The sequence below is a fragment of the Carassius auratus genome, chromosome 19 (assembly GCF_003368295.1).
Source record: "Carassius auratus strain Wakin chromosome 19, ASM336829v1, whole genome shotgun sequence".
Taxonomy (NCBI): Eukaryota; Metazoa; Chordata; class Actinopteri; order Cypriniformes; family Cyprinidae; genus Carassius; species Carassius auratus.
The window spans coordinates 19,272,693-19,298,649 of record NC_039261.1 but is presented as its reverse complement, the minus strand read 5'-3'; the positions used below and the strand labels follow the sequence as shown (position 1 = coordinate 19,298,649).

General features: G+C 41.5%; 1 protein-coding gene across 1 annotated transcript; it reads left to right on the top strand.

The window, feature by feature from the left end:
• The first annotated feature begins 7,631 nt into the window (after positions 1-7,631).
• LOC113119722 (cartilage matrix protein-like) lies at positions 7,632-24,118 on the top strand. Its single transcript, XM_026289346.1, has 12 exons — positions 7,632-7,705; positions 9,494-9,562; positions 10,178-10,327; positions 11,975-12,094; positions 19,763-19,927; positions 20,011-20,172; positions 20,462-20,617; positions 22,432-22,551; positions 22,643-22,807; positions 22,879-23,040; positions 23,134-23,232; positions 23,773-24,118. The coding sequence occupies exons 2-11, from the start codon at positions 9,502-9,504 to the stop codon at positions 23,220-23,222; spliced, it is 1,350 nt and encodes a 449-aa protein (XP_026145131.1). The 5' UTR covers positions 7,632-7,705; positions 9,494-9,501; the 3' UTR covers positions 23,223-23,232; positions 23,773-24,118.
• Positions 24,119-25,957: the final 1,839 nt, after the last annotated feature.

Sequence of the window (25,957 nt, the reverse complement as noted above, 5' to 3'; positions counted from 1 at the left end):
CCTCTGACCAGACGAAACCAGTAGTTCAATTCCAGACTGCAGCAAAGTCAGATTGTGCAGAAGAATCATCTGTTTCCTGTGGTCTTGTCCTGGTGCTCCTCTGAGACAAGGTCTTTACAGGGGATCTGTATCTGGGGCTCTAGTTGTCCTGGTCTCCGCTGTCTTTCAGGGCAGTAGAGGTCCTTTCTAGGTGCTGATCCACCATCTGGTCTGGATACGTACTGGATCCGGGTGACTGCAGTGACCCTCTGATCTGGACACAGACTGGATCTGGTGGCCACGGTGACCTCGGAACAAGAGAGAAACAGACAAATATTAGCGTAGATGCCATTCTTCTAATGATGTAGAAAGTACGGTGTTATGTGAAGTGTTTCCGGTTCCAGTTTACCTAATTAATGCAGCCTAAAAATCCTTTAATGGATTTGGATATTAAAAGCATATTAGTGTTAGCATAATTAGCATAATGTTATGTGTAAACCAGTTTAAAGAGATGGGTCTTTAATCTAGATTTAAACTGCAAGAGTGTGTCTGCCTCCCGAACAATGTTAGGTAGGTTAATCCAAAGTTTAGGTGCCAAATATGACAAGGATCTGCCGCTGTCACAGTCTTCAGCTGGTGTGCCCGGAAGGGTCTGTCTTTTTGTGAGTGTTATGTTTTATTTGGTGCCTTGTGCTGTCTCCTGTAACTGACAGAGCAGCCATCAAGTCTTAGACAGTGTTCTAGGTTATTACATGCAGAGGTTTTAGGTCCTATAATTAACACCTCTGTTTTTTTTTTTCAGAATTTAACAATAAAGAATTGCTTTTTTACATCGACTATGCATTCAGTTTTTCAAATTGGTGTGTTTCACCCAAGGGTAACACATAAACCGTGAAGAGTAGCGGCCCTAGTACTGAGCCTTGAGGTACTCCATACTGCACTTGTGATCGATATGATACATCTTCATTCACTGCTACGAACTGATGGCGGTCATATAAGTACGATTTAAACCATGCTAATGCACTTCCACTGATGCCAACAAAGTGTTCAAGTCTATGCAAAAGAATGCTGTGGTCAATTGTGTCAAACGCAGCATTAAGATCCAATAAAACTAATAGAGAGATACACCCACGATCAGATGATAAGAGCAGATCATTTCTCTAAATCCTGGTCTAAATCCTGACTGGAAATCCTCACATACCTTTTTTCTCTAAGAAGGAATATCCAGTTAGACATCATCACTCATTATAATGTGTTCAATAGTATTTTTGTGTGTAGACATGGTGTAGCATTGGTTTTGCTTTGTTTCATGGAACTAATTGTTGCCTAAATTGCGTACATATGTTTGGGGCGGAGCTATCAAAATTGGGGTAGGAGCGTGTTTGTTGTATAACGACTTACAGTAAATATTAAAATGTAAATGAGCTAAAAGTCAACAAAAATATTAACGTAATAAAAAAAATCCTTAGTTGTTGTTGTTAAGATTTTATTGTCTTCCTAAATTCCAAAGCAGTTCAGAAATTAAAATCTTTATCCTTAGACCTTAGACCCAAGAGACTCTGCTTTAACACAATTTATTATAAGTTACAAATGTATATCTAAACATAGGAAAAAAGTCAAGAGAATGATTGAGTATAACATGTCTGCGTGAACTGAATTTGAATAACTGATTCTGGTAACTTTTACAAATTCAATTCAATTCAATTCAAGTTTATTTGTATAGCGCTTTTTACAAAATAAATCGTTACAAAGCAACTTTACAGAAAATTATGTTTCTACAATATTTAGTAGTAGCTAGTAGTTTGTGCACATTTGACAGGATTTTTAGAAAAAATAAAAATAATAATAATAATACAAGACGTAGTCAGCTAGACGATGAACTATCAATATTATTAATTAAGTTATTATATGATTCAGTCACACATTTAGCAATAATTGTTAGTTCTGTTTGTTGATTCAGGGTTAGCATCATCTGGGGTCCTCTGAGGGTCAGCATCATCTCTTCTCAGGTGTTCTGGATCCAGACTGGAGCTTGTGTAAATCCTAGTTACCACGGGAAGTAAATCCCGTGGCGAAACATAGAAACAAAATACAGACATCATTAGCATAGCTGCTGATCCAACAAAGTAAAATTAGTTTAACCCAAGCTAATGAATAAAAATGCACCTTTGAACAGATGCAACTACACTCACAATTAAAAAGATACATTATTCGAATGCTTGGTGAAAGAGATGTGTTTTTATTCTAGATTTAAACAGAGAGAGTGTGTCTGAACCCCTAACATTATCAGGAAGGCTATTCCAGAGTTTGGGAGCCAAATGTGAGAAAGCTCTACCTCCTTTAGTGGACTTTGCTATCCTAGGAACTACCAAAAGTCCAGCGTTTTGTGACCTTAGGGTGCGTGATGGGTTGTAATGTGGTAGAAGGCTAGTTAGGTACGCTGGAGCTAAACCATTTAGGGCCTTATAGGTAAGTAATGATAATTTGTAACTGATACGGAACTTAATAGGTAGCCAGTGCAGAGACTGTAAAATTGGGGTAATATGATCATATTTTCTTGACCTGGTAAGGACTCTAGCTGCTGCATTTTGGACGACCTGTAGCTTGTTTATTGACGAAGCAGGACAACCACCTAGAAGTGCATTACAATAGTCCAGTCTAGAGGTCATGAATGCATGAACTAGCTTTTCTGCATCAGAAACAGATAACATGTTTCGTAGCTTGGCAATGTTTCTAAGATGGAAGAATGCTGTTTTTGTAACATTGGGAATATGATTTTCAAAAGACAAATTGCTGTCTAATATAACACCCAGATTTCTGACTGTAGAGGAAGTAACAGTACATCCGTCTAGTTGCAGATTGTAATCTACAAGATTCTGTGTAGTGTTTTTTGGTCCAATAATTAGTATCTCTGATTATCCGAATTTAATTGGAGAAAATTGTGTGTCATCCAATCTTTTACATTTTTAACACACTCTGTTAGCTTAGATAATTGGGAAGTTTCATCTGGTCTCGTTGAGATATATAGCTGAGTATCATCAGCATAACAGTGGAAGCTAATTCTGTATTTTCTAATAATATTACCAAGGGGCAACATATATATTGAAAATAGAAGGGGACCTAGGACGGATCCTTGTGGCACTCCATATTTTACTGATGATAAATGAGATGACTCCCCATTTAAGTAAACAAAATGGTAGCGATCGGACAGGTAGGATCTAAACCATCTTAGAGCCTGCCCTTGAATACCTGTATAGTTTTGTAATCGATCTATGAGTATGTCATGATCTATGGTGTCGAACGCAGCACTAAGATCAAGTAAGACTAGAAATGAGATGCAGCCTTGGTCTGACGCAAGGAGCAGGTCATTTGTAATTTTAACAAGTGCAGTTTCTGTGCTATGGTGGGGCCTAAAACCTGACTGAAATTCTTTATACAGATCATTTTTATGCAGGAAGGTGCTCAATTGAGCAGACACAAAAAGACTATTGTAATAGCAAAAACTCCTTGAAATATTTAATATATAAATCTGATAAACAATACCAAATATATTAATGTCAAAGTAACAGAATTAAAATTTTAATAGAATAATAAGGATTAGGATAAAGATACTAAAGAAAAATATTGACTGAAAAAACAGCTTGCTTTTATAGGTAAAAAAAAAAAAGATGGAACTTAAACAATTAAACAATTTTATTCAAACTATTCAAACCTGAATTCAAAATAAAATGTATTAATAGCATACTAAACATTTTATCAGATTTCTATAAAAAATTTAATTCTGTCAAAACTCTTGGTGATTTCAAAAAACATGGTCGGGATACTTTTAAGAAATCCAAGAAAAAAAAAAGATCAAGATTAAATTATTTTAAATGAACTTTAATTTCTAAAGAAATAAAGACATATCTGAAAAAAATTACCTTACTAAGTAGGCTAAAAAAGTTGAAGATGCATCCATCAAGTTTTAAAAAATGGAAAACATTTGCTTACGATATGAATATTTTGCAATCTGTTTATTTAAAAACATTTAAATAAACATGCACATTTGGCACTATCAAGTATTGTTTTTATTTATGATGGTTCTTCTATAGGAATAAGTGTTAATTAAAATGTATTGTTAGAGAAGATGTTTACAGCATGTTTTTTATTCTCAGTTGTTCTTCCTCCGTCAGCCAATCAGTGCTGCCATGGTTGTGTTTTCCTGAATCTCCAGATTGAGTTTGGATCAATAAAGCTGTGCTAAACTAAGAGCTTATTGTCCTGTAGCAAAACAACATTAGTCTGTCATTTCTAAAAACACGACTAAAGAGAATGCATGTGTACTGTACCTTTAAAAATTTATATGTGTGTATATATTTAAAATATTTACACTCAAACTTCATAAAATCAAGCACTTAAAATGAAAATCAGTAAGACAATGAGGATAATCCACTTTAATGCATAAAAATATTATTTTTACAGTATATAATTGATATTTGGCATTGCAGGGATCTGCATACAAGACATTTAATCATGACTTTCTTTTTATGCTTGGACCTTTATTTTTAATAGATTGTCTGTCCTGCACCAACTTGGAATGGAGACCATAAGTAGACTGATATACACAACTGATTTCTTTTATGGATTCTCTGGAAATGTGCTTCATATTTGCGATCTCAAATTAGGCAGGAGCGCCTGGAAAACCACATTTTGTGTTAGAGGGACAAAAAAAGACAAGAGAAGTCAGAGGTGGACAAAGACTTATTCACACTGTTATTGAACACAGGCCTCTTGGGACACACAATACAGGACCAAAAAAAAAAGAAAGAAAGAAAACGAAATGAGAATAATTTAATAGAAGTAAAAACATCCAAGGATAAAACTGCATGTGATCCACCACATCTGCTGTTATGTACTCTTCGATCACACATTAATAAAAAGATGAGTTTGATCTTTTCTTGTTGTTTCTGTTGTCAGCAGAAAATTTACCAAAAACATGGGAAACTAAAAAGTGGAAGAAGGCTAAGAAAGTCAAGCAAAAAAGAGTAACTAGCCAAGAGATTGATGGGATTACATCAACAATGAGCTTGAGTGATCTAAAACTAACAGATCTGAGATAAAACTTTATAACGTGATTGGAGATCATGTAGAAGAGGTCTTAAACAGTTTTTCTCTTGCAGAGGATTGAGCAAATGATAAGATGTGTGTAATTTGTCCTTCGGCTAAAACAACAAAATGCATGAATTGTGTAGTATAAGACAGTTCAAACAAGCCCTGCTAAGATTAGAAACACGGAAAGCAATGCTAATTAAGCGGATAGCTTCTCAAGAATCATGCACCAGTTATAGCACATCTGATCAGTTCCTCATATCAAGGGCATTCTACCAGCTGATGGAGAGAAGCTGATGAAGTCCAGTCCCAAAGCTTGCCCTGACCAAATGAAAAATCTGACTGGAAACCTGTTTCCTTAACTTCTTGCACTGGTCAAAAAAAAATCTTGAAGAAACTTATGTCAACACTTCTGAAAGAATGCAACAACCAGTATGATTATCTGCCTAAACACTGCACGACGAATGCTTTGGTTAAGAATATACATACATGGCTAAGGCAAACCAACTATGGTCTCTGTGTTATTGGCTGATATGTCAAAACCATTTGATCGAGTCAACCATGCAAGGCTTTTTCAGCATTTATCAGCTCTTATCCTCTGTCCACAGTTGTTGTCTTGGTTGTTTAGCTACACAACAGGAAGATGATAAAGGGTGGTTGCAAACGATAAAAGCAGTGCATGGAAAGTTGTGACATCAGGAGTTCCCCAGGGTGGAGTTGTGCCACCGTACCTGTTTTTACTTCATTTGTCAAACCCAGAAGTGATTTTTGGTGATACACTGGACAGTTTATGCAGATTATATTGATATGAGCATGAGCTATAAAGTTAAAAGACATAGAAACAGATAAAAAGATGGAAATGCATTTGCATAGGAAACTTGGGCATGAAATACCAACAAATATGTTGAAATGAGGATATTTTGTGAAAAGAAATAAAAAACTCTCATTCTGGGAGGTGTGGAGGTTCCTGTGGTTTTACAGTCAAAATACCTAGAGGATCATATGGAAATTATCACATTTATGAGTGTGTAAAAAATGCATCACAACTTCTTCACTTATTAACAGTATTTGCAAAACACAGAGCTTCTGCTGATGATTTAGTCAGTATTTATTGCTTCTTGATCAGACCCTGTCTGGAGTATGCAGATGTGATGTTAGTTGGTTGCACAAAAAAGCAAGCAGCTTTGCTGGAAAGCATGCAAAAAAGAAAACTAAAACTTCAATACATCAACCTGATGTACAAGGACGGAGAGAGCCAGCCACCATTAAATTAATACAAGAGATGGCCCAGAACGATCATCCTCTTCATGATATTTTTCCACCAACCTGGCCGGCTTCTTAGGAAGCAAAGATTTGACATTATTCAAAGCAAAAACGCTATGCTAGTTCTACCATTCCTTTTGCTGTTAGACCGTTCAGTGAATGGAAAGTGGATGATTAGGGGGCTTTCTACTGTTGCACATGTACGTTTTAAAAGTTTTCGTGTTTACATGCATGTGTGAATAAATATTTTGCTTATGTATGGACAGGTTTATATGCATATATGTGTAAATGTATATATATATATATATATTTTTTTTTTTTGTAGTTTTAATGAATTTGTTTTGAAAATGTTATTTTTGTGTTGTATTTCACTGGTATATTTGTTTTTGTTTTATTCTTGTAATTTTATCTTTCAATGTACTTTCTGCTATTATTCAATCTCAGTATTGCTAAGCAGAAAAGTAAAAAAATTCAAACTAAACTTAATTTCCATACTTCCATATTGCACTCTTTTAAACGTCTGTTTGCAGGCGCTGTTGCAGTGATGTAGATCATACAGTAGTTGAATGCAGCTTGTTAAAGCACTAGTAAGATGATGAGTGCCGTAAGAAACATCACTCTCTCTTCAGTGTGTGTTAGTTCAGTCCTTCACTTCCCCTGAATGTGGAAGCGTTATGCGGACCAGTTTTCTGCCAGAAAATGCTGCTCTGTCAGTTTTTGATGTTGATGCAGACACAACCTCACTTCCTGTGCTGCCCATCATTTCCTGCCACAGGATGAAGATTTGTGTTCAGATTGTGTTTTTGGTTTTTACTGGGGTAAAAAAAATAAGAAATATGACAAAAAGCAATAAAATGCCCACTTTCACTCATTTCTTTCTTTAACCCTTGTTCTGTGTTGAAAATGCTTTACTCTTGGTGTTCCTGGTCAAAAATTATTAGTCCTTTTAAAAATTGCTTGTAAATTTCTCATGCTATATTATCTTAAAATCTTGGTTTCAATCTTTTTGTTAACTTTTTTATTTAAGAAAATATATAAGCACAGGTTTTGTTTCTTTTTTTATTTGATTGATTATAAGCCACATTGATCTGAGCTCATACACCTCAGTTTTTGAGTGAATATTGACAAAATTATTAAAAAATGAGCTTTTTCCATTTAGAGAAAGAATGTAGAAAATGTATCCACAAATAATGCGTAAAGTACAGCAATGCTGGGTTTTGATGAGGGGTAAGTGTTTTCATTTTAATCATTGATCTGGATCTCATCTGTGTTCCGGTCTTCTTCTCATAATCTCTCTCTGAGTCAGTTTTCATTCGCTCTGATTGCGCTGGGTTTATTCACTTCATCTCATCTGACCGCTTGGTTTTCACTGCAGGTGAGCATGAAATTGTGTTTTTTAACTATTAATAATAAAATAATAATAATAATAATAATGATATGCAATAGTAATAATAATAAATGAATCTGTGATGACTATGTCAAAGTGATGTCCATATAGCAGAAATTGTACAGTTCTTGGGTGAATAAATAAAACAGGACATAAACTAATAATGATATATATTACAGAATTAACGACGAATGCAACAAACTTAATAATGTTTTTTTTGTCACATAGAAAAGCATTGATTTTGAGCTAGACTGCTGGAGAGTTACTGCTAATAAATTCTGTCATCATCTCCTCACTTTCATGTCGTTCCAAACTACTTTCTTCTGCTGAACACAAAAGAAGATTTTGTAGAATGTTACCCTTGATTTCTACTGTATGAACTTCCCAAAGTATGTTCCACAGATTAAAGGAATTTGTACAGGTTTGGAATGACATGATGTTGAGTTAAATTATGAAAGTTTTCATTTTTGGGTGAATCTCCTCTTAAAAACTTTATTATTTGGAAATAATAAATACCTAATTTATAAGTGAGACATTGATATTTATCTGAATTATTTTACTGAATTAACGTTAATTTCATTAGAACTAAATATCTAAAAAGAAAAATGTTCTTGCTCAGAATCCAGAGTGTAACTGACTAGTATTAGTAGGATAGTGATCACAAGAAGTAAGACCATCATTACTATGGTTTTATAATTTTTAAAATAAATAATTATTAATAATTAACTATAAGATTTGTAGTTAAAAAACACCCATCTAAAAATGTAAATATTTCCAAATATGTAATACCTGAACATTTATAATAAATACATTTCTGCCAACACACACGCTCTGCTTTGAAGCGCAAATGTATCAGGACACACTTCTGGTCCCTATGAACCCCCCCCCCATCCCCCCAACCCACCCAACTATTGAGACACCAGTGTGCAGTCTGCTGATAAAGAGTAATTAGTGTGTAATTAGCTTCTGTTCATAACATTTCAAGCAAAGAATGATAATGTACATTTGATCAGAAATGCAGAAAAAGGTTATAAGATACATTATGTGAATTTTAAACAGAAAGAGTGTTTCAGAAACAAAAAAACATTATCAGCTGTTTGCAACATGGGAGGTTGCTGTCTAATATAACACCCAGATTTCTGACTGTAGAGGAAGTAACAGTACATCCGTCTAGTTGCAAACTGTAGTCTGCTAGATTCTGTACTGTTTTTTGGTCTAATAAGTAATAACTCTGCCTAATCTGAAATTATAAGAAGAAAATGATTGGTCATCCAGACTCCCATATTTGTATATTGTATATTGAAAATAGCAGAGGGCTTAAGACAGATCCTTGTGGCACTCCATACTCTCCATACAATACTTGTGATAATTGAGATGACTCCCCATTTAAGTAAACATGATGGTAGCGATCGGACAGGTAGGATCTAAACCATCTTAGAGCCTGCCCTTGAATACCTGTATAGTTTTGTAATCGATCTATGAGTATGTCATGATCTATGGTGTCGAACACAGCACTAAGATCAAGTAAAACTAGCAATGAGATGCAGCCTTGGTCTGACGCAAGAAGCAGGTCATTTGTAATTTTAATAAGTTTCTGTGCTATGGTGGGGCCTGAAACCTGACTGACATTATTATTTATTTTTATAAAAAAAGAGAGCACAATTGAAAAGATAGAATTTTAACAATACTGCATGAAATAACAAGTAAACGTGTATATGGACTGGAGTGTGTGTACATTTGTTTGTAATTTTGTGACTGATTTTGTGTGTTGATCAGCTGAGAGGATGCAGGTTCGAGTGCTGCTGATCCTGATACTCTCATCAGTATTAATCACACATGCTAAAGGTATGACTGTCTGTCTGATAAATCAAACAGGCTAGACAGAAAATTACAGTTTTATATGATGAAATTATCAAATGCATGCATAGTTATTCATGAACAGTAGCAGATTTGTCTTTCTGTCCACACACAAACCTTCATTGATGACTCCTGTTTGATTTATTCAAACTGAGACATTTGTTCCTCCATTTTAGCCTCGCTCAACCAACAACAATATCTCTGATCCACACAAAGCAGCTGTTCCACCAGATGGCAGTCTGCAGCTCTGATCACTTAACAAACAGTCAAAGCTTGTATGGTGATAGTAATGCACCTTTAACATCTAATTCATTCATTCATTTAGATCAGAGTTTTGCAGACACAAGCTGAAAGACATTTGTCTGTGGATAGTTAGATGTGTTTGTGACATTTGTCAAAGTCATGGATAGCTGTGCATGCATTTGTTCAGCACATTATATTAACTGATGATTTGCAGTATTACTGAATGTATAAAATAGAATGTAATCAGCAAGGTTTTCCATCATTGAATTTTGGGATATCAAGTTAAAAAAAATGCTGGATGGAAACACCACGATGTGAATGCAATTTCTGACAAAAACAGATAAATCTGTTTCTCTTTAGTGGACAAATTCACATGTGAAACTCCAGCCGATATTGTGATGCTGGTGGACGGATCGGGGAGTATTAGCCAAGACAACTTCCAAACTGTGAAGACCTTTCTGGAAAGATTTGTCAGGTCCTTTGGGGTTGGATCAAACCAAACACGCATTGGTACGTTTGCACTATATGTATTCCCTGTAAGCTCTGCGCGCACGCGGCTGCGCACTTCTTCCACCGCGAACGCGCAGAAGAAATAATGTGCCGCTCACACGCAAAAATGAGTTGGGAAAGCAATTTCATAGTATTTTAGTAAAAACAAAAAAATTGCAATGATCGGGTTAACCGCTATAAAGTTGATGTCAGAACCGGTGAGTGCGGTTTACAGGTTTTATAGAAAGAGAATGATGTGCCCCTAATCAGTCGCTGTAGAAACCGAATTGGGGACTTCAGTGGACCATGTGGACGAAATAGCTATTATCGAGAGTCAACGCAAACTTAATGACACGTGAAATAAACGTCCTCATATTTAAAAGAAGAGTGGCTTGATTAAGTGCTAGAAATTGCGGATGATGGAAACAGAATGGTAACAAAACTCATTGACAGTCCGACACAGGTGTATTGTGCAAACTACACTTCATAGATGTTTACCTATAGAATAATTAATGTTCACGTTATATATATATATAAATTTCAGATCATAGTTTCAATGATTCAGTTTGTTTTGATATTATATCAGATTATGTGCTAATAAATAAAAGAAATAAAAATTGTCATTTTTTTAATGTCACTTGTGCTCATAAAGGCTGTATTAATTAGATTAAAATTACAGGAAAAAACCTAATATTGTGAACTATTGGGCTATATTGCAATTTCTAATATTTGTTTCCTATTTTAATATAGTGTACTTTAAAATATATTGTATTCCTGGTGAAGCAAAGCAGAATTTTCAGCATCAATACTCTTCAATACTCAAATGTATTCAGTGTCACATGATCCTTCAGAAATCATTCTGATATTCTGTATCAGTGTTATAACTGTTGTGCTGCTTCATATTATTTTTTATTATTGTGCTGCTTTGATTAGGCTAATACAAAGTTAAAAATAACAACATTTATTAAAAATAAAAATCTCTTCTAACAATATATGTCTTTATGGTCCATTTATCCATTTAATACATCCTTGCAGAATAAAAGTATTTAAAAAAATACAATAGTGTATATTGTAACACAAAATTAATATTTTGATTAAACACAGTTCTTTTTAACTTTTCATTTATCAAAGTATCCTGAAAAATACCACTGGTCCCAAAAAATCCTAAGCAGCACAACTGTTTCCAACAGTTTTGTTCCAAAAGTTTTGATTATAAATTACCATATCATAATGATTTATTATGGATCATGTGACACAGAAAATGTAGCTTTGATTTATAGGAATAGATTATATTTTAAAGTATATAAAAATAGAAAACTTTTATTTTAAATTCCAATAATATTTCTTAAAATAATTTTGTGTAATAATAATCAGTATTTTTTATCTAATAGATACAGCATTGATAAGCTTAAGAAACGTCTTTAAAAGATTGACTGATTCCAAACTTTTGAATGGCAAATGGTATAGGCCTTCTGTAAAAAAGAAATTCTCAGGTAACCTAAAATGTACATCCTATAGTTACATCAAGGGTCAATTAAATAGAAATAGCATATTCACGTTACTAGATCAGACTCAAGGTCAGGAGGACAGCTACTTTTGCTGTGCTTGTGCTGTATTTAGTGTTAGATTCCCTTTAGATTCACCGTGAGTGTTTGTGTGTGTGTTCAGGTTTGGTGCAGTACAGTGGGGATCCAAAGATCGAGTGGCATCTGAACACACACAGCACTAAAGAGGCTGTGATCGACGCTGTGAGGATACTACTCCTTAAACGAGGAAGCACACGAACAGGTTCACTTACACACACACACGTTGGTATTTGTGGTTTACAGGGACTCACCCTAGGCGTAATAGTTTCTATACTGTATACCATATATTCTATCGCCCACACCAACTCTGCACCTTAACCTAAAACTTTCTGCACTTTCTGCATTTTCTGCACTCTCAAAAAAAAGAAAAGAAATTGAGTGCAGTGTTAGTTCAGTAAGGCCACGGAGGTATAGGCTGCAACAAGCTAATGCGGTCTAATGTGGGGGGTTCTTCAAGCAGTAATACCTCTCATTATGTTTTGGGGGTTAATGTTTAAGCTCTTGTAAGTTCAATTCATTTGGGAGCAAGAACCCCCATAAGAAACCATACCGCCAAAGATAAATTGTTCAATAAACTCCAGTAACTTGCCAAAGTACTCCTGTCTGAAATCGAGCACAGCATTAGTTCAGTCAGGCCACAGAGGCATAGGCCAGTTGATGCGGTCAGCTTTCAAATAGCTCCAATCACTTCCATTCTCCAATTAGACAAGGGACATATATACATGGCACTACTACTCAGTAAGTATGCTCAATGGCTCTCAACCCTCCCTTCCTTCCCATTATAAGCATGAGCACATTACTGTGCACATTCTGGTTGTCGTCTCTTTGTTTCAGATCACTAATGCTTTCGAGTCCCGGTTGGCATGAACCTCACTGAGGTCCACTGAGAGACACTCATTCTCTTAACCAAGCTACAGGATAGACGTTCCACTGCTACACATATATAGGGGTGTGACGGTTAGTATATAACCGTGAGGCCGACGGTTATAGTTGAACACCGTCATTAGAACTCTATAACCGCCAAAACCGTGTCATTAAAATATTTTTTACAAACATTTTTTATCAAAAATTATTTTCATTTTTTAGATAAGATCATAAGATGCGCAATATATCGGGAGACATGGTTTTTACCACTTAATGAAGTTTTGTAAATCGTCAGACATGATATTTACCACTAAATTTTGCTTTGTAGAAAACCTTTCTTAAAAACGAATTTCGTTTTGTACAAATTTTATCTTAATTTTAATAAATGTTTCATCAACCAATTGCATGTATTTTAATAAATAAAAAGCAAGTAAAGCAGACAATGATAACCGTGACATGGAAGCACCAGCGCGCCGCGTTCACTTGCACTGCACTGTGAACTAGAGCACATCTCATCGTAAATGAAACTCAGCGTAGGCCTATGCCTCATACTTTAGCATTAAATATCTTTGCTGCATCCTTTCTACAACAGACAATAGCTTTTTTTGCGGCTCGCATCAGCAAAGCATTGCATCGCCATAGACCGCAAAACAAGCAGCGGATGGCGGGCGGATGCGGCTTTGAAATTTGCTCTATGTTTTCCATGAAGCAAAAAACGAGGACGGAATCTCGAAATCCAGTCATGAAAATGAAACTTGCATTTTAATATTGTAACAACTTGTAGTTGTTCTATTGCCGTGGGCTGACTAGAGCTAAGCTAGACTGTTTGTTTTTAATCTAACGGCTAGCAGGGTGCTAGCGTCTATACGTCGCAACTTATCTTCACCAGCGGGCAGAGCGAGCACTCGCGTCCCATACACCGCACGACCGTGAGTGTCTCTGTGAGCAGAGTTATTAACAAACCAGCCAACAGGAGGCAATAAGTGTCTGTTACTCTTTAATTCAGAACACAATCAACAAACTGCACAGGCAAGGCCATATCACAAGTCACTCCTCAACACATCTCTCTCCATGACGGTGACAGTCATCCTTTTTTATAACATGGCAGTAAATGAACCCAAATCAACTCCAATTAACTTAGACATGAACATGTATAACATTACTAATATTAGAACTCAACCATCTTGCTTAAATAACCCATAATTGAACGCTAAACAAATACCCATAATGCACCTGGCTGTCAGTGCTGACTTTCGGGTCATTACATAGCCCCCCCCAAGAGGGTTAGTGTCCCCACAACCCTATTCTCCCACAACAAAATCTAACAAATGTCCTGGCCAACGTCGAACACGCTTCGGCCTCTCGGATGTTTTACCCCCAGCGCCAGGCTCAACCCTGAGTCCGTTATTGTCCGTTGCAGCGCTGGGAGTGGATGGTGGGGAGCCTCCCTGGCCTCCACCATTCTCTTGTTCTGGGGCCAGTGGGTGGTACGGTGCCAACCGATCCTTGTGAAGCACCACCCACCTACCCCGTCCAGGCATTCGGACCCGGAAAACCACCTCCGAAATTTGATTTAGAATCTCTCCAGGTCCCTGCCAATGATGAGTCAGTTTGGGTGACAACCCGCGCTTCCTCTGGGGGCAGAACACCCACACTCTGTCCCCTGGCTTAAGGGTAGGCCCGTGGGCCCGGGTATCGTACGCCCGCTTCTGGCGGGCTCCAGCGTCCTCTAGAGCCTCTCCGGCCAGTTGATGGACTGTGCCCAGACGCTCCTTTAATCGCCGGAAGTAGTCCAGTTCTGGTCCACCAGCAATCTCCGGCTCGGGAGGCGGCCCGAACACCAAGTCCACCGGCGTGCGGAGCTCCCTTCCAAACATCAGCGCTGCCGGCGTGCACTGACTTGACTCCTGCACTGCTGTCCTATATGCCCACAGGACCAGGGGCAGATGCTGGTCCCAGTCTCTCTGATGCTGACTAGTCAAGATGGCAAGTTGGGTGGCCAGGGTGCGGTTGAACCGCTCAACCAGTCCATCGCTTTGAGGGTGGAGGGCAGTGGTTCTTGTTTTCTTTACCCCCAGCCGCTGACACACCTCACTGAACAACCGACTTTCAAAGTTCCGCCCCTGGTCACTGTGAAGTTCGTCCGGCACCCCGAAACGGGCAAACATCTCATCCACTAGTCGCTGTGCCGATGTGGAAGCACTCTGATCCGGCACCGCATATGCTTCAGGCCACTTTGTAAAATAGTCCATAGCTACCAGGACAAAGCGGTTGCCGGCCTCTGTGATGGGAAATGGTCCCAAGATATCCACTCCGATCCTCTCCATGGGTGCCCCTACTAGGTACTGCTGCAACGGTGCGTGAGAGTGTTGGCTGGGTCCCTTCTGCGCCGTGCAGACATCGCAGCAGTGAACATGTAGCTCTGCATCCTGCCGACACCCCGGCCAGTAGAACCGCTGCCGCAGCCGCCGCACTGTTTTGGAGTTCCCGAAATGGCCAGCTCCAGCTGCCCCATGAACCCAATGGAGGACTTCTGGCCGCAGAGCGTGGGGAACTAGAAGTTGGAGATGGTCAACTCCCCCCCTGGGTGCCTGCCACCGCCTGTAGATCACGTCATCGTGGAGCTCCAGGCTGCCCCACTGAGCATGAAGTGATTTGATCTCAGGCCCCTGTGAGGACACCGCTGGCCAGTCCGGACGTGCTCGAGCCTCCAGCCAACCCTTCACCTTCACCAGAACTTGGTCATTTGCCTGCTGTTGTCTCAGCTGCTCGATGGTGAATGGCCCTCCGTCTCCATCACTGCCACCCGGCTCGGTGGCTGCCGATGATGGGCCCAGATCTCGTTCTTCCTGACGAGCACAATACCGACATTCATCAGCAAGGCATGGACGTCTGGAGAGGGCATCAGTGTTGGCATGCTGCTGCCCTGGTCGGTGTTGAACCTCGAAGTCATACTCTTGGAGGATCTCCAGCCACCTTGCCACCTGACCCTCTGGTTGGCGGAAGTTCAGCATCCAGGTGAGGCTAGCGTGGTCGTTCCTCAGTGTGAACCTGGTGCCCAAGAGGTAGGGCCTGAAGTGACGGACTGCCAGGACCACAGCTAACAACTCCCGCCGGGTGACACAGTAGTTTCTTTCAGAACGACTGAGGCAGCAGCTATAATAGGCCACCACTCGCTCTCCAGTCTCCCCCTTCTGGGAGAGTATGGCGCCAACCCCCACGTTGCTGGCATCAGTGTCCACCAGGAAAGGTTTGTTGGGATCAGGGTAGGCCAAAACAGGAGCATCTATAAGAGCGGCTTTTAGCTGGTGGAAGGCTGCCGCACAGTCCTCGGACCACCCAAATCGCCGACCCTTATTTGTCAGCTGATGTAAGGGGCTGGCGATGGTGGCAAAGTCTCTGACATACCTTCTATAATAGGAGGCCAGGCCTAAGAAACTCCGCAACTCAGTGAGGTTGGTTGGTGGGGGCCAGTCCCTCACTGTGGCCACCTTTGTTGGGTCGGTGGCCACTCCGCTCTCACTAACAACGTGACCCAGGAACTGCGTTTGGCGGGTGAGCAAGTTACACTTGGACAGGTTCAACCGCAGCCCAGCATTACGGATGGCTGTCAGAACCTCCCTTAAATTGTGGACAGCGTGGTCAAAGTCTCTGGCATGGACTAACAGATCATCCAAATAGACCACACAGCGGGTACGGGGAATGTCTTTAAGGACCTGCTCCATAAGCCTCTCAAAGGTGGCTGGGGCATTACACAGCCCAAAGGGCATCACCTTAAACTGCCACAGTCCTTGCCCTATGGTAAACGCAGTTTTGGGCCGGGCCTCCGCCGCCAGCTCCACTTGCCAATACCCACTGCGCAAGTCCAAAGAGCTGAACCAACAGGATCCAGCAACATAATCCAATGCGTCATCAATGCGCGGAAGTGGGTATGAGTCCTTGCGGGTGACCGAATTTAGCCGACGAAAGTCCACGCAAGGGCGCCTCCCCCCCGTTTTCTTCCGCACCATGACCATAGGTGCAGCCCAGGGACTGTCTGAGGGCTGTATAATGCCATTAGCTGCCATATCTCTGATCATTTCCTCAGCAGCCTGGCGCTTGGCGAGAGGCAGTCTGTGGGGCCGCAAGCGAATGGGAGCAGCGGGACCAGTGTCAATGTGATGCTGCACCAAAGCTGTTCTAGTACAGTCCTCCTCTCGAGCTGCAAAAATGTCCACAAAGTCTTTCAATAGGCATTGCAGCTGCTCCTGCTGCAGCACGCTCAGATGCTCACTACTTCGTCGCCCCAACTCCTCAACAGCAGCAACAGTCTCAGGTGATGGATGGGTGAAAGGAGCGTGCACTGATAATGACTGGGATGCACTGGTCTGAGTTGCAATACACCCCGGGAGCACCCCTTGAGTCTCTACAGATCTTGTATGGCGGCTGGGGGCTGGAGCCAGTGAACACTGGTGTCTAAGCAGTGGCAGCGGGGCGGCAGCCTCTCCATGATGGCTCCGACCCGACCGGAGTGGCACTCTCTCGTTACCTAAGCACAGTGTGGGCCCCAGCACGTCGACACATGCTCCCCAGTGGGCTAACAAGTCCAAACCAACAATGCACTCATCTCTGATGTCGGCGAGCCAGAACTCATGGCTTGTCTGGCTCATCCCCACCGATACAGACAACAACTTCTTCCCAGGCATTACTGTCTTTTCACCCGTGACGGTGAGGAGTTCGGTATTGGTGGGGGTCCAGTCCCCTGGAAGAGGACCGGCTGTCCCTGGCAACAATCCTTTTTGTAATAAGCAAATGGTGGACCCCGTATCCACCAGGGCACTGCAGGGCTGTCCGTCAATAACACAGTCAAGGTACAATCCTCTGATAAGCCCACAGCGCCCCACAACAGGGCAGTCATTGTGGAGGGGTGCCAAAGAACGGGGTGAGGGTCCCCTCACTGCCTCACTCCAAGGTCGTTTCCCGGGGTGATGTTGCCCGGGGCCGGGGACTCGGGGCAGGGCAATCCCTGGCGAAGTGCCCCGGCTCTCCACAGCGGTAGCAGCGGTCTAGTTTCGACCTCCGTCGGGGGGTCACTGGTTGAACCCGGCTGACCTCCTCCTCCTGAGGCTGAACTCCGTCAAGCTCTTGTTCTGCTGCTCTCGTCAGCTGGCGCTGTAGTTGAGATCGACCTGTTGTCGGCCCAGCCTGCAGCACCTCCTCAGCTCGCTCAGCCTCTCTCAGTGCCTCACTCAGGTCTTGGGGTGATGACAAACGGACATGCTGACGTAGGCGCTCAGGTGTCAGGCCCCGCAGGAAAGCGTGGAGGCTCAGCTCTTCCCTCGCTGTGGCTGGGAAGGTAGGGTAGCCTTTCCGAGTATGGACCCGTATGTCAGCGGCGAATGCACCCACACTCTCTCCTTCACGTCGACGTCGGTTAGTAAGCTCTTCCCTGCTCTGCTCTGCAGAAGTTCTCTGCCCGAAGCGGCTGTTAAGGGCAGCGGTGAGGGCCTGGATATCACGCCGCTCTTCGGGAGACAGATCGCTGAGGACCTGAAGTGCAGGACCCTCCAGGGCGAGGGCCAAGTGAGTGGCAGTCTCCTCGCGGGTCTGAACGCTAAACAAATACCCATAATGCACCTGGCTGTCAGTGCTGACTTTCGGGTCATTACAATATGGACAGTTATGGAATTTGCCAAAGTTAGCATAAAATAAACAAATCAAATCTCCATATGGACCAGTATCTGTAAATGTTAAGCCGCAAAAGTTGTTTAAAATATAAATCCGTGTTCTGCGCGTCTCTGTGTGAATTAATGAATGGCAGAGACGTGCAGGTTTGTTTACTACATAGACTGAAGCGCATGACGCTTGCATTAATTTCAGCATCTGAGCTTCAGAGTTCTCTCTCCTTCAAGCGATCTGAACTTTTCAGCTCATCTCAATGGACACACAGCGCACCTGTATTTGACACTCTATAAACTTTTTGTGAATGCGCATGACTCACCATCACTTTACTGATAGCGCTGTTTCTCACACATGCAAAGAGAGAGAGAGCGAGAGTCTTACCACGCTTAAACAACACGCTATATGTAAACTATTCTTTGTTGTCTTCTCCTGTCAAAATAATGGATTTAATTTAGAATTATTCATATTCATTTTCGAACAAGCAGAAGACATACCAGTTTCTCCGGTAGTGGGCGGAGCTAATGCGCAAATGGCAATGGTTTTTTTTTGCGGCTCGCATCAGCAAAGCATTGCATCGCCATAGACCCCAAAACAATCAGCGGATGGCGGGCGGGTGCGGCTTTGAAATTTGCTCAAAAAACTTTGGCGCGGATGATGAGTTTTGTGACAGATCTCCTTAATAAACGGAGGTCTGAAATCTCTGCCCCTTTACCGATCAGAGCGCGCGCTGACACGGAGTTAACCCGCTATCTCCAAGAACAACCAATTGACTTGGACCCCCCCCCCCCCCCCCCCCCGACGGTTATGTTATGAACCGTCACATTTGACTCACGTCATAACCGTCATCACCAATTCTGAAACCGGCACACCCCCATATATAATTACCACTGTTTGCTTTTAAAGACATTATTGAGTGTCTTAATTGTCATGTATTTCCAAGCTGATGGTTCCGGGGGTTAATGTTAAAGCTCTTGTATGTTCAGTTAATTTGGGCGCAAGAACCCCCATAAGGAACCATACTACCAAAGGTCAATTGTGTTCAATAAACTCAAATATAAGTAACTTGCCAAAGTGGTCCTTTCTGAACTCCATGTAGTGTGTTTTTCTAGCCTTTTGAATTGCAGGGACATAGACATTGTTCCTCATAAACCACCTTCACACTGTAATACCTCTGTCACGCTCATCATTATACAAATTTGTCTCCCTCTCAACCATTCAAAACAGGTGCACACAAACACACAGGTTCACTCATAAAGTCATACTCATATACACACTCTCACACAAAGTTCAGATCTAAATGACTTCAGTCTCACACATCAGTTCATATCTGTGTGTGTGTTTCCAGGTCTGGCTCTGACGTATATTCTGGAGAACAGCTTCAAAGCTGAATCTGGATCCAGACCTGATGTTCCTAAGATTGTGATTCTGATCACGGATGGGGAATCATGGGACGATGTTATTTCTCCTGCTCAGAGACTCAGAGATGCTGGGATCGAGCTGTTTGCTATCGGTAACAGAACAGATCCAGATCTAACTTAAATACGGTATTGTAAATAATTTAGTTAATGATTTTCTGACTGTGTGAATCTGCAGGAGTGGGATATATCAATATGAACACACTGATAACCATCGCGTCCCCACTAGAGGAGACACACGTGTATCACGTGCGTGATTTCAGCTTGATGTTAGACATCGTGGAGGGACTCAGCAGGAGCGTCTGCGAGCGCGTCTCTGAACTCAACAGAGAGATCAGCGGTGCGTTTCTGAGATCTCTGTTATTTAATGAGCAGGATCAGGAGATTTAATCAGGAGATGGAGGTTAAGTTTTCAGTATTCAATATGAATTATGGGTAGCAATAAACAGACATTTTCTCCCTCTGACAAAAATAAAAAATAATTTTTACATTTTCTTCAACAAACCTGCTATAGCAACTGTAGCCAGGTTTCCATTAATGCATTTTTGTGCATATTTTCTGAAATTGGATGGAAAAAAGACTGAGAAGTGAATAAAATAACTGATGAGTAACAAAATCTGTGTCCATAGTGAACATTCATACATGTGAAACTCCAGCCATCGCTGATATTGTGATTCTGGTGGACGGATCATGGAGCATCAGCCGTTTTAACTTCAAAACTGTGAGGAGCTTTCTGGGAATGTTTGTCAAGGCCTTCGCTGTTGGATCAGACCAAACACGCATTGGTACGTCTGCGGCTTCTTTAGTTCCAACACACAGAACGTTTACATGCAACTAGATCAACAGAAGAAGAGCAGAAGCTTCACTGTGCTTGCCGTGTATTTAGTGTTCACTGTTGGATTATATTCACTGTGTGTTTGTGTGGGTGGGGGTGGGGGGGGTCTTGAATGCATGTCATTGTACACAACTGTGTATAATGACATGAGTACTAGAACATGAACATGGTTTAGGAGGTTTACACTAAGTGTCCCTGGAAAACCAATGGGTGTAGAGCTAGGGGATTGAAAATGCAGTTTGTACAGTAGAAAAACCATTACACCTATGTAGAATCCCCATTAACCACATATGACCTGTTCTGCCAAAATAAGTTACAATGCGCACATTAAAAAAAATGGAATGGAAAATGGTGAGCACAGTAACTCTTAATCACACACAGCTGAGGGTAATGAGCCAATAATCAGAGCATAGCGTGATGGGAACTGAAGTCCACAAGCACTGGGCAATCATCTGGGAGAACTCCCCTCTGGTGGCTGTCCTGGGCACTCCAACAGATAGCTGGGACATGGCCAAAAGTAGACCAGGAGGCCAGGCAAGGGAACACTGCTGCTGAACACTGGACTGTGTTCATAAGTGGACTCTTGTGTGCTCCCAGACTGGAGCAGGTTCATGAGTAGACTCCTGAGGGCTCTTGGACTGGTGCGAGTTCATGAGTGGACTCTTGAGGTCTTCCAGACTAGTACGTGTTTATCAGTGGACACTTGAGGTCTCCCGGACTGGACTGCTTAGAGTGGCATCCATGAAGTCTGAAGACTGTGGCATCATGTCCATGATGGCTGGAGATTCTGACATGTCAGCCATCTTATGAAAGTACTCTGGAACAGCTTCCTCTGGAGCAGGCTCTGGATTGACCGGAGTAGAGTTAATGGCCCTCCTCCTCACCTTTTCTTCTCAGTAGGAGTCGGGAGGCCAGGGCTGGTGGGAAAAACCCTGCGGAAGGGTTCTGATTGACCTGGTGTGTCCTGCTGACTACAGTAATGGAGATACCTGACGAAAGCCCAGAAGTCCAGGATCCTAAGTCCCTCCATCTCCCACTGGGAGCAGAGGATAACCAAGGCAAACATTAAAGAAATATTTGAGTGTAGCCTCATTATGATCCAGCCCTACTGCCAAAGTCCAGAACCACTGGGCGAAGCCTCCCACCTCCATCCCCTGCTGGTATAGATGCATCAGCGTCTGATGTCATTGCCATCCGCTCCTTCAGATGTGGGACAAATCTTAAAGCCCAGTTTCAAAAGACTGGAAAACACTCACTAGCTGCTAGATCAGTAAAGGATGCAGTATTCTGTCATAGACTGCTTTATTATAGTCCCAAAACAGAAATCCACATCAAGGCTTCTTTATAGATCCTCATTTTGTACTCCTGATTCTTGAACAGCTGTCTGCGTATGTCGGATAACAGAATTGAGAGAAAAGTGTTTATTACATTTGAAATATGGATATTTTTCTAAAAAAAAAAAACACACATGGATTTGCTACAAGAGGCCTTTATTTACCCCTCTGAGACATGTTTTATTATGGATGCATGCACTTTATTTAACATGTTTTGGACTGTTAAACAGAAACACCCGCTGACTGCAATGATAGAGCTTGGAAGTGACAGGACAATTATTAATATAACTCCGACTGGAGTCTGACAGAATAAAGTCATACACACCTAGGATGCCTCGGGGGGTTTGCCTGTAGCTGGAAATTAGCATGTGCACATTCACACTCATTCTGGCAGCTCAGGTCACGTACACAAGTGTGTGTGTGTGTTCAGGTTTGGTGCTGTACAGCAAGGATTCATGGATCGAGTGGAATCTGAACACTCACAGCACTAAAAAGTCCGTTATCGATGCTGTGAAGAATCTGCCCTATAAAGGAGGATACGCACTCACAGGTTCATACACACACACACAAAGCTTAGTTCGGAACGACTTAATTCTTACACACCTGTTCACACGTGTCTGTGTGTGTGTGTGTGTTTCCAGGTCTGGCTCTGACATATATTATGGAGAAGAGCTTCAAAGCTGAATCTGGATCCAGACCTGATGTTCCTAAGATTGTGATTCTGATCACGGATGGGGAATCATGGGACGATGTTCTTTCTCCTGCTCAGAGACTCAGAGATGCTGGGATCGAGCTGTTTGCTATCGGTAACAGAACAAAACCAGTTACAGTCTTGTAAATATTTAAGATAATGGTTTCTGACTGTGTGAATCTGCAGGAGTGGGATATATCAATATGAACACACTGATAACCATTGCGTCCCCACCGAAGGAGACACACGTGTATTACTTGCGTGACTTCAGCTTGATGTTAGACATCGTGGAGGGACTCAGCAGGAGCGTCTGCGAGCGCGTCTCTGAACTCAACAGAGAGATCAGCGGTGCGTTCCTGAGATCTCTGTTATTTAATGAGCAGGATCAGGAGGTTTCTTCAGGAGATGGAGGTTAAGTTTCTCTTGGGTGTGTGTTTTCAGGTGAAAAAGGGTCAGCCGCTTCCAGTGACCTTCTGACCTCTGAGTTCACGGCCAGGAGATTCTGTGTTACTCGTCCAGCGGATCTCTAACAGAGCACAAGTGAGTGTGTGATCTAACCAAACTGATGATAAACCATGCTACTGTTTACAGATGAAGGAAATATGACATCTAAGGTTTATAATCATTGAGACACAGACAACAAGTGATAAAGACTTTTAATGTCAGATGAAGTAGAGATGCTGTTGTGATTTCTTGGCCAGTGCTGCGGTGTTTTCAGGAGAGGTCCTCTGTGATGTGCACACCCAGGAACTTGTTGCTGCTCACTCTCTCCAGAGTCGCATTTATGTTTAAATATTTTAACATTTTCATTCTATTTGGCATCAAATGTAAAATACTATGGACAAGTTGAAGGGGTTTCTGTAAAAACTATATTAATATAATATAATATAACATAATATAATATTCTTTAGCATTTATTACAAATGAGAAATAACTTTCTCCTTTATACAGTCACCAACACAAAACCCACAGAAACGTCCTGAAACGAGCAGAAATTATTCTCCTTCACATCTCTGAATGCTGTTATTGTAAATCAAACATTTCACGTTCTCCTATTTTCTTCTCACACAATAAATCTAGGTGACACAAATGAAGATGATGATGATGATGAGCAGGAAGATGAAGATGCCATCAGAAGTGCTCCTGTTTGCAGCGTTATGTGACTGTCCTGAAAAACCAACAAAAAAACTAATATTGTTTTATCCTTTCATAACTTGTTGCATCTTTCTTTATAATAAATAACATTTTAAGTGTGAATGAAGTATTTAGATTTTCCTTTAGACTCACCTCGAGAAGATCGGCAGAGATCTGATGGAACAGATAATACAGCTCAGTCATGCTAATTATAAGCTCATCTATAAAGTCATCACGTCATAATGTACTGTAAAGACTTATATTTGTTATATTGACATTATGATATTATCTAATTAAAAACCCATAATATATTTTACCCTTACTGAAATATAGTAATACTACCATTCAAAGACTGTAATAAAATGTATCACAGTTTCCACAAAAATATCAACATTGATAATAATCAGAAATGTTTCTTGGGCAGTAAAACATCATATTATTCATGATTTCTGAAGATCATGTGACACTGAAGACTGGAGGAATGATGCTGAAAATACAGCGGAGCATCACAGAAATACATTACACTTTAACACAGATTCATACAGAAAACAGCGGATTTACATTAGAATAATATATCACACTTTTTACTGTATTCTTTATTAAAAAAAAAAATGCAGCCTTGGTGAAAAGAAGGGACTTTTACCAACCAGTTTTCCAGTTTCCGCCCTCCTCAATTCTGGGTCAGCCGGCAACTTCATCTCCGGTGCTCTCTGCTGTCAACTCAAACTCACTACCACAGCAACGCTGTCAGCCTACCAGGTCCACACAATAACTGGAAGGCCTTTGAGTTAAAGATGTGTGCGTTATAGTGTGGGTCCCATCACCCTCCAAACCAGACTACTCCATCAAGAGGAGATCCACCTGCTGGTTCTGGAGGAATCCACCGCTGATGTCATCCTAGGGTGCCCATGGTTGGAGCAGCATAACCCTGTCATCTAATGGAAGACGGGCGAAGTCCTGAAGTGGGGCAACTCCTGTTTCCAGAGCTGCATCACTGGTTGTCCTGTCGGAGCCAAACCTACCCTGGCACTTCTTGCAGTATGTACCACCTCCATAGAGAGCCCGGTGGAAAATCAAACCATCTACATCCCAACATGCTACGGCCCCTTCAGTGACATATTCTGCCCCAAACGGGCCTCCAAGCTGCCTCCACATTGGTCATGGGACTGTGGTATCGATCTGCTTCCGGGTGAACCAGTGGCTTAAGGAAGGATATATCCCCTTTCCATCCCAGAGGAGAAGGCCATGGAGGAGTACATCAAAGAGGCACTGGCTCAGGGTTACATTCATCCATCTACCTCCCCTGCTGCTTCAAGTTTCTTCTTTGTAGAGAAGAAGGACGGAGGCTTGCCAATTTTTTTGCGGCCCTGTGTCGATTATCGGGCTCTGAACAGTATAACAATATTCCACTATCCACTTCCCCTCGTCCCAGCTGTCCTGGAACATCTCCGTGGTGCCACTGTTTTCACCAAGTTGGACCTCCGCAGATCATACAACCTCATCCGGATACATGAGGGGGATGAGTGGAAAACTGCCTTCATCACCCCTACTGGCCACTTTGAGTACTGTGTTATGCCGTATGGACTTGTTGATGCCCCCTCCGTCTTCCAGGACTTCATCCATGAGGTGCTCCAGGAGTTCCTCCATAAGTTCTTCCTCGTCTATATTGATGATATCCTCATTTACTCCTGGAGCATAGCTGAACATCATCGCCATGTTGCGGAGGTCCTGCGGAAATGCTCCTTCCACCAGCCCTCAGTGCAGTTCCTTGGTTACAACATCAAATGCAGTGTCATCCGGATGGATGAGGGGAAGATAATGCTGTAAGAAATTGGCCCATTCCTACCACCATCAAAGAACTCCAACGATTCCTTGGCTTTGCCAATTTCTACAGATGTTTCATCCAAAATTACAGTACCATCACCAAGCCACCACAGAAGCCTTCAACTCCCTCAAGAGGGCCTTTACGACCGCTCCACTCCTGGTCCATCCTGACCCCAATTGACCCTTCGTCGTAGAAGTCGATATGTTGCATAAATAATCATCTGTCTATAAGCTACTTTCTGTAGTCTATGTGTGTGTTACAGTGCAGCAGCACATTAGATTAGAACAGCAATTAATTTACTGTACA

What these genes read in the sequence shown, in the direction of transcription:
- LOC113119722 (XM_026289346.1), top strand. Translation starts at nt 9,502, where the DNA reads ATGCAGGTTCGAGTGCTGCTGATCCTGATACTCTCATCAGTATTAATC. An exon ending in ATTAATCACACATGCTAAAG is followed by an intron (nt 9,563 to 10,177) that starts GTATGACTGTCT and finishes GTTTCTCTTTAG; the next exon opens with TGGACAAATTCACATGTGAA. An exon ending in ATCAAACCAAACACGCATTG is followed by an intron (nt 10,328 to 11,974) that starts GTACGTTTGCAC and finishes GTGTGTGTTCAG; the next exon opens with GTTTGGTGCAGTACAGTGGG.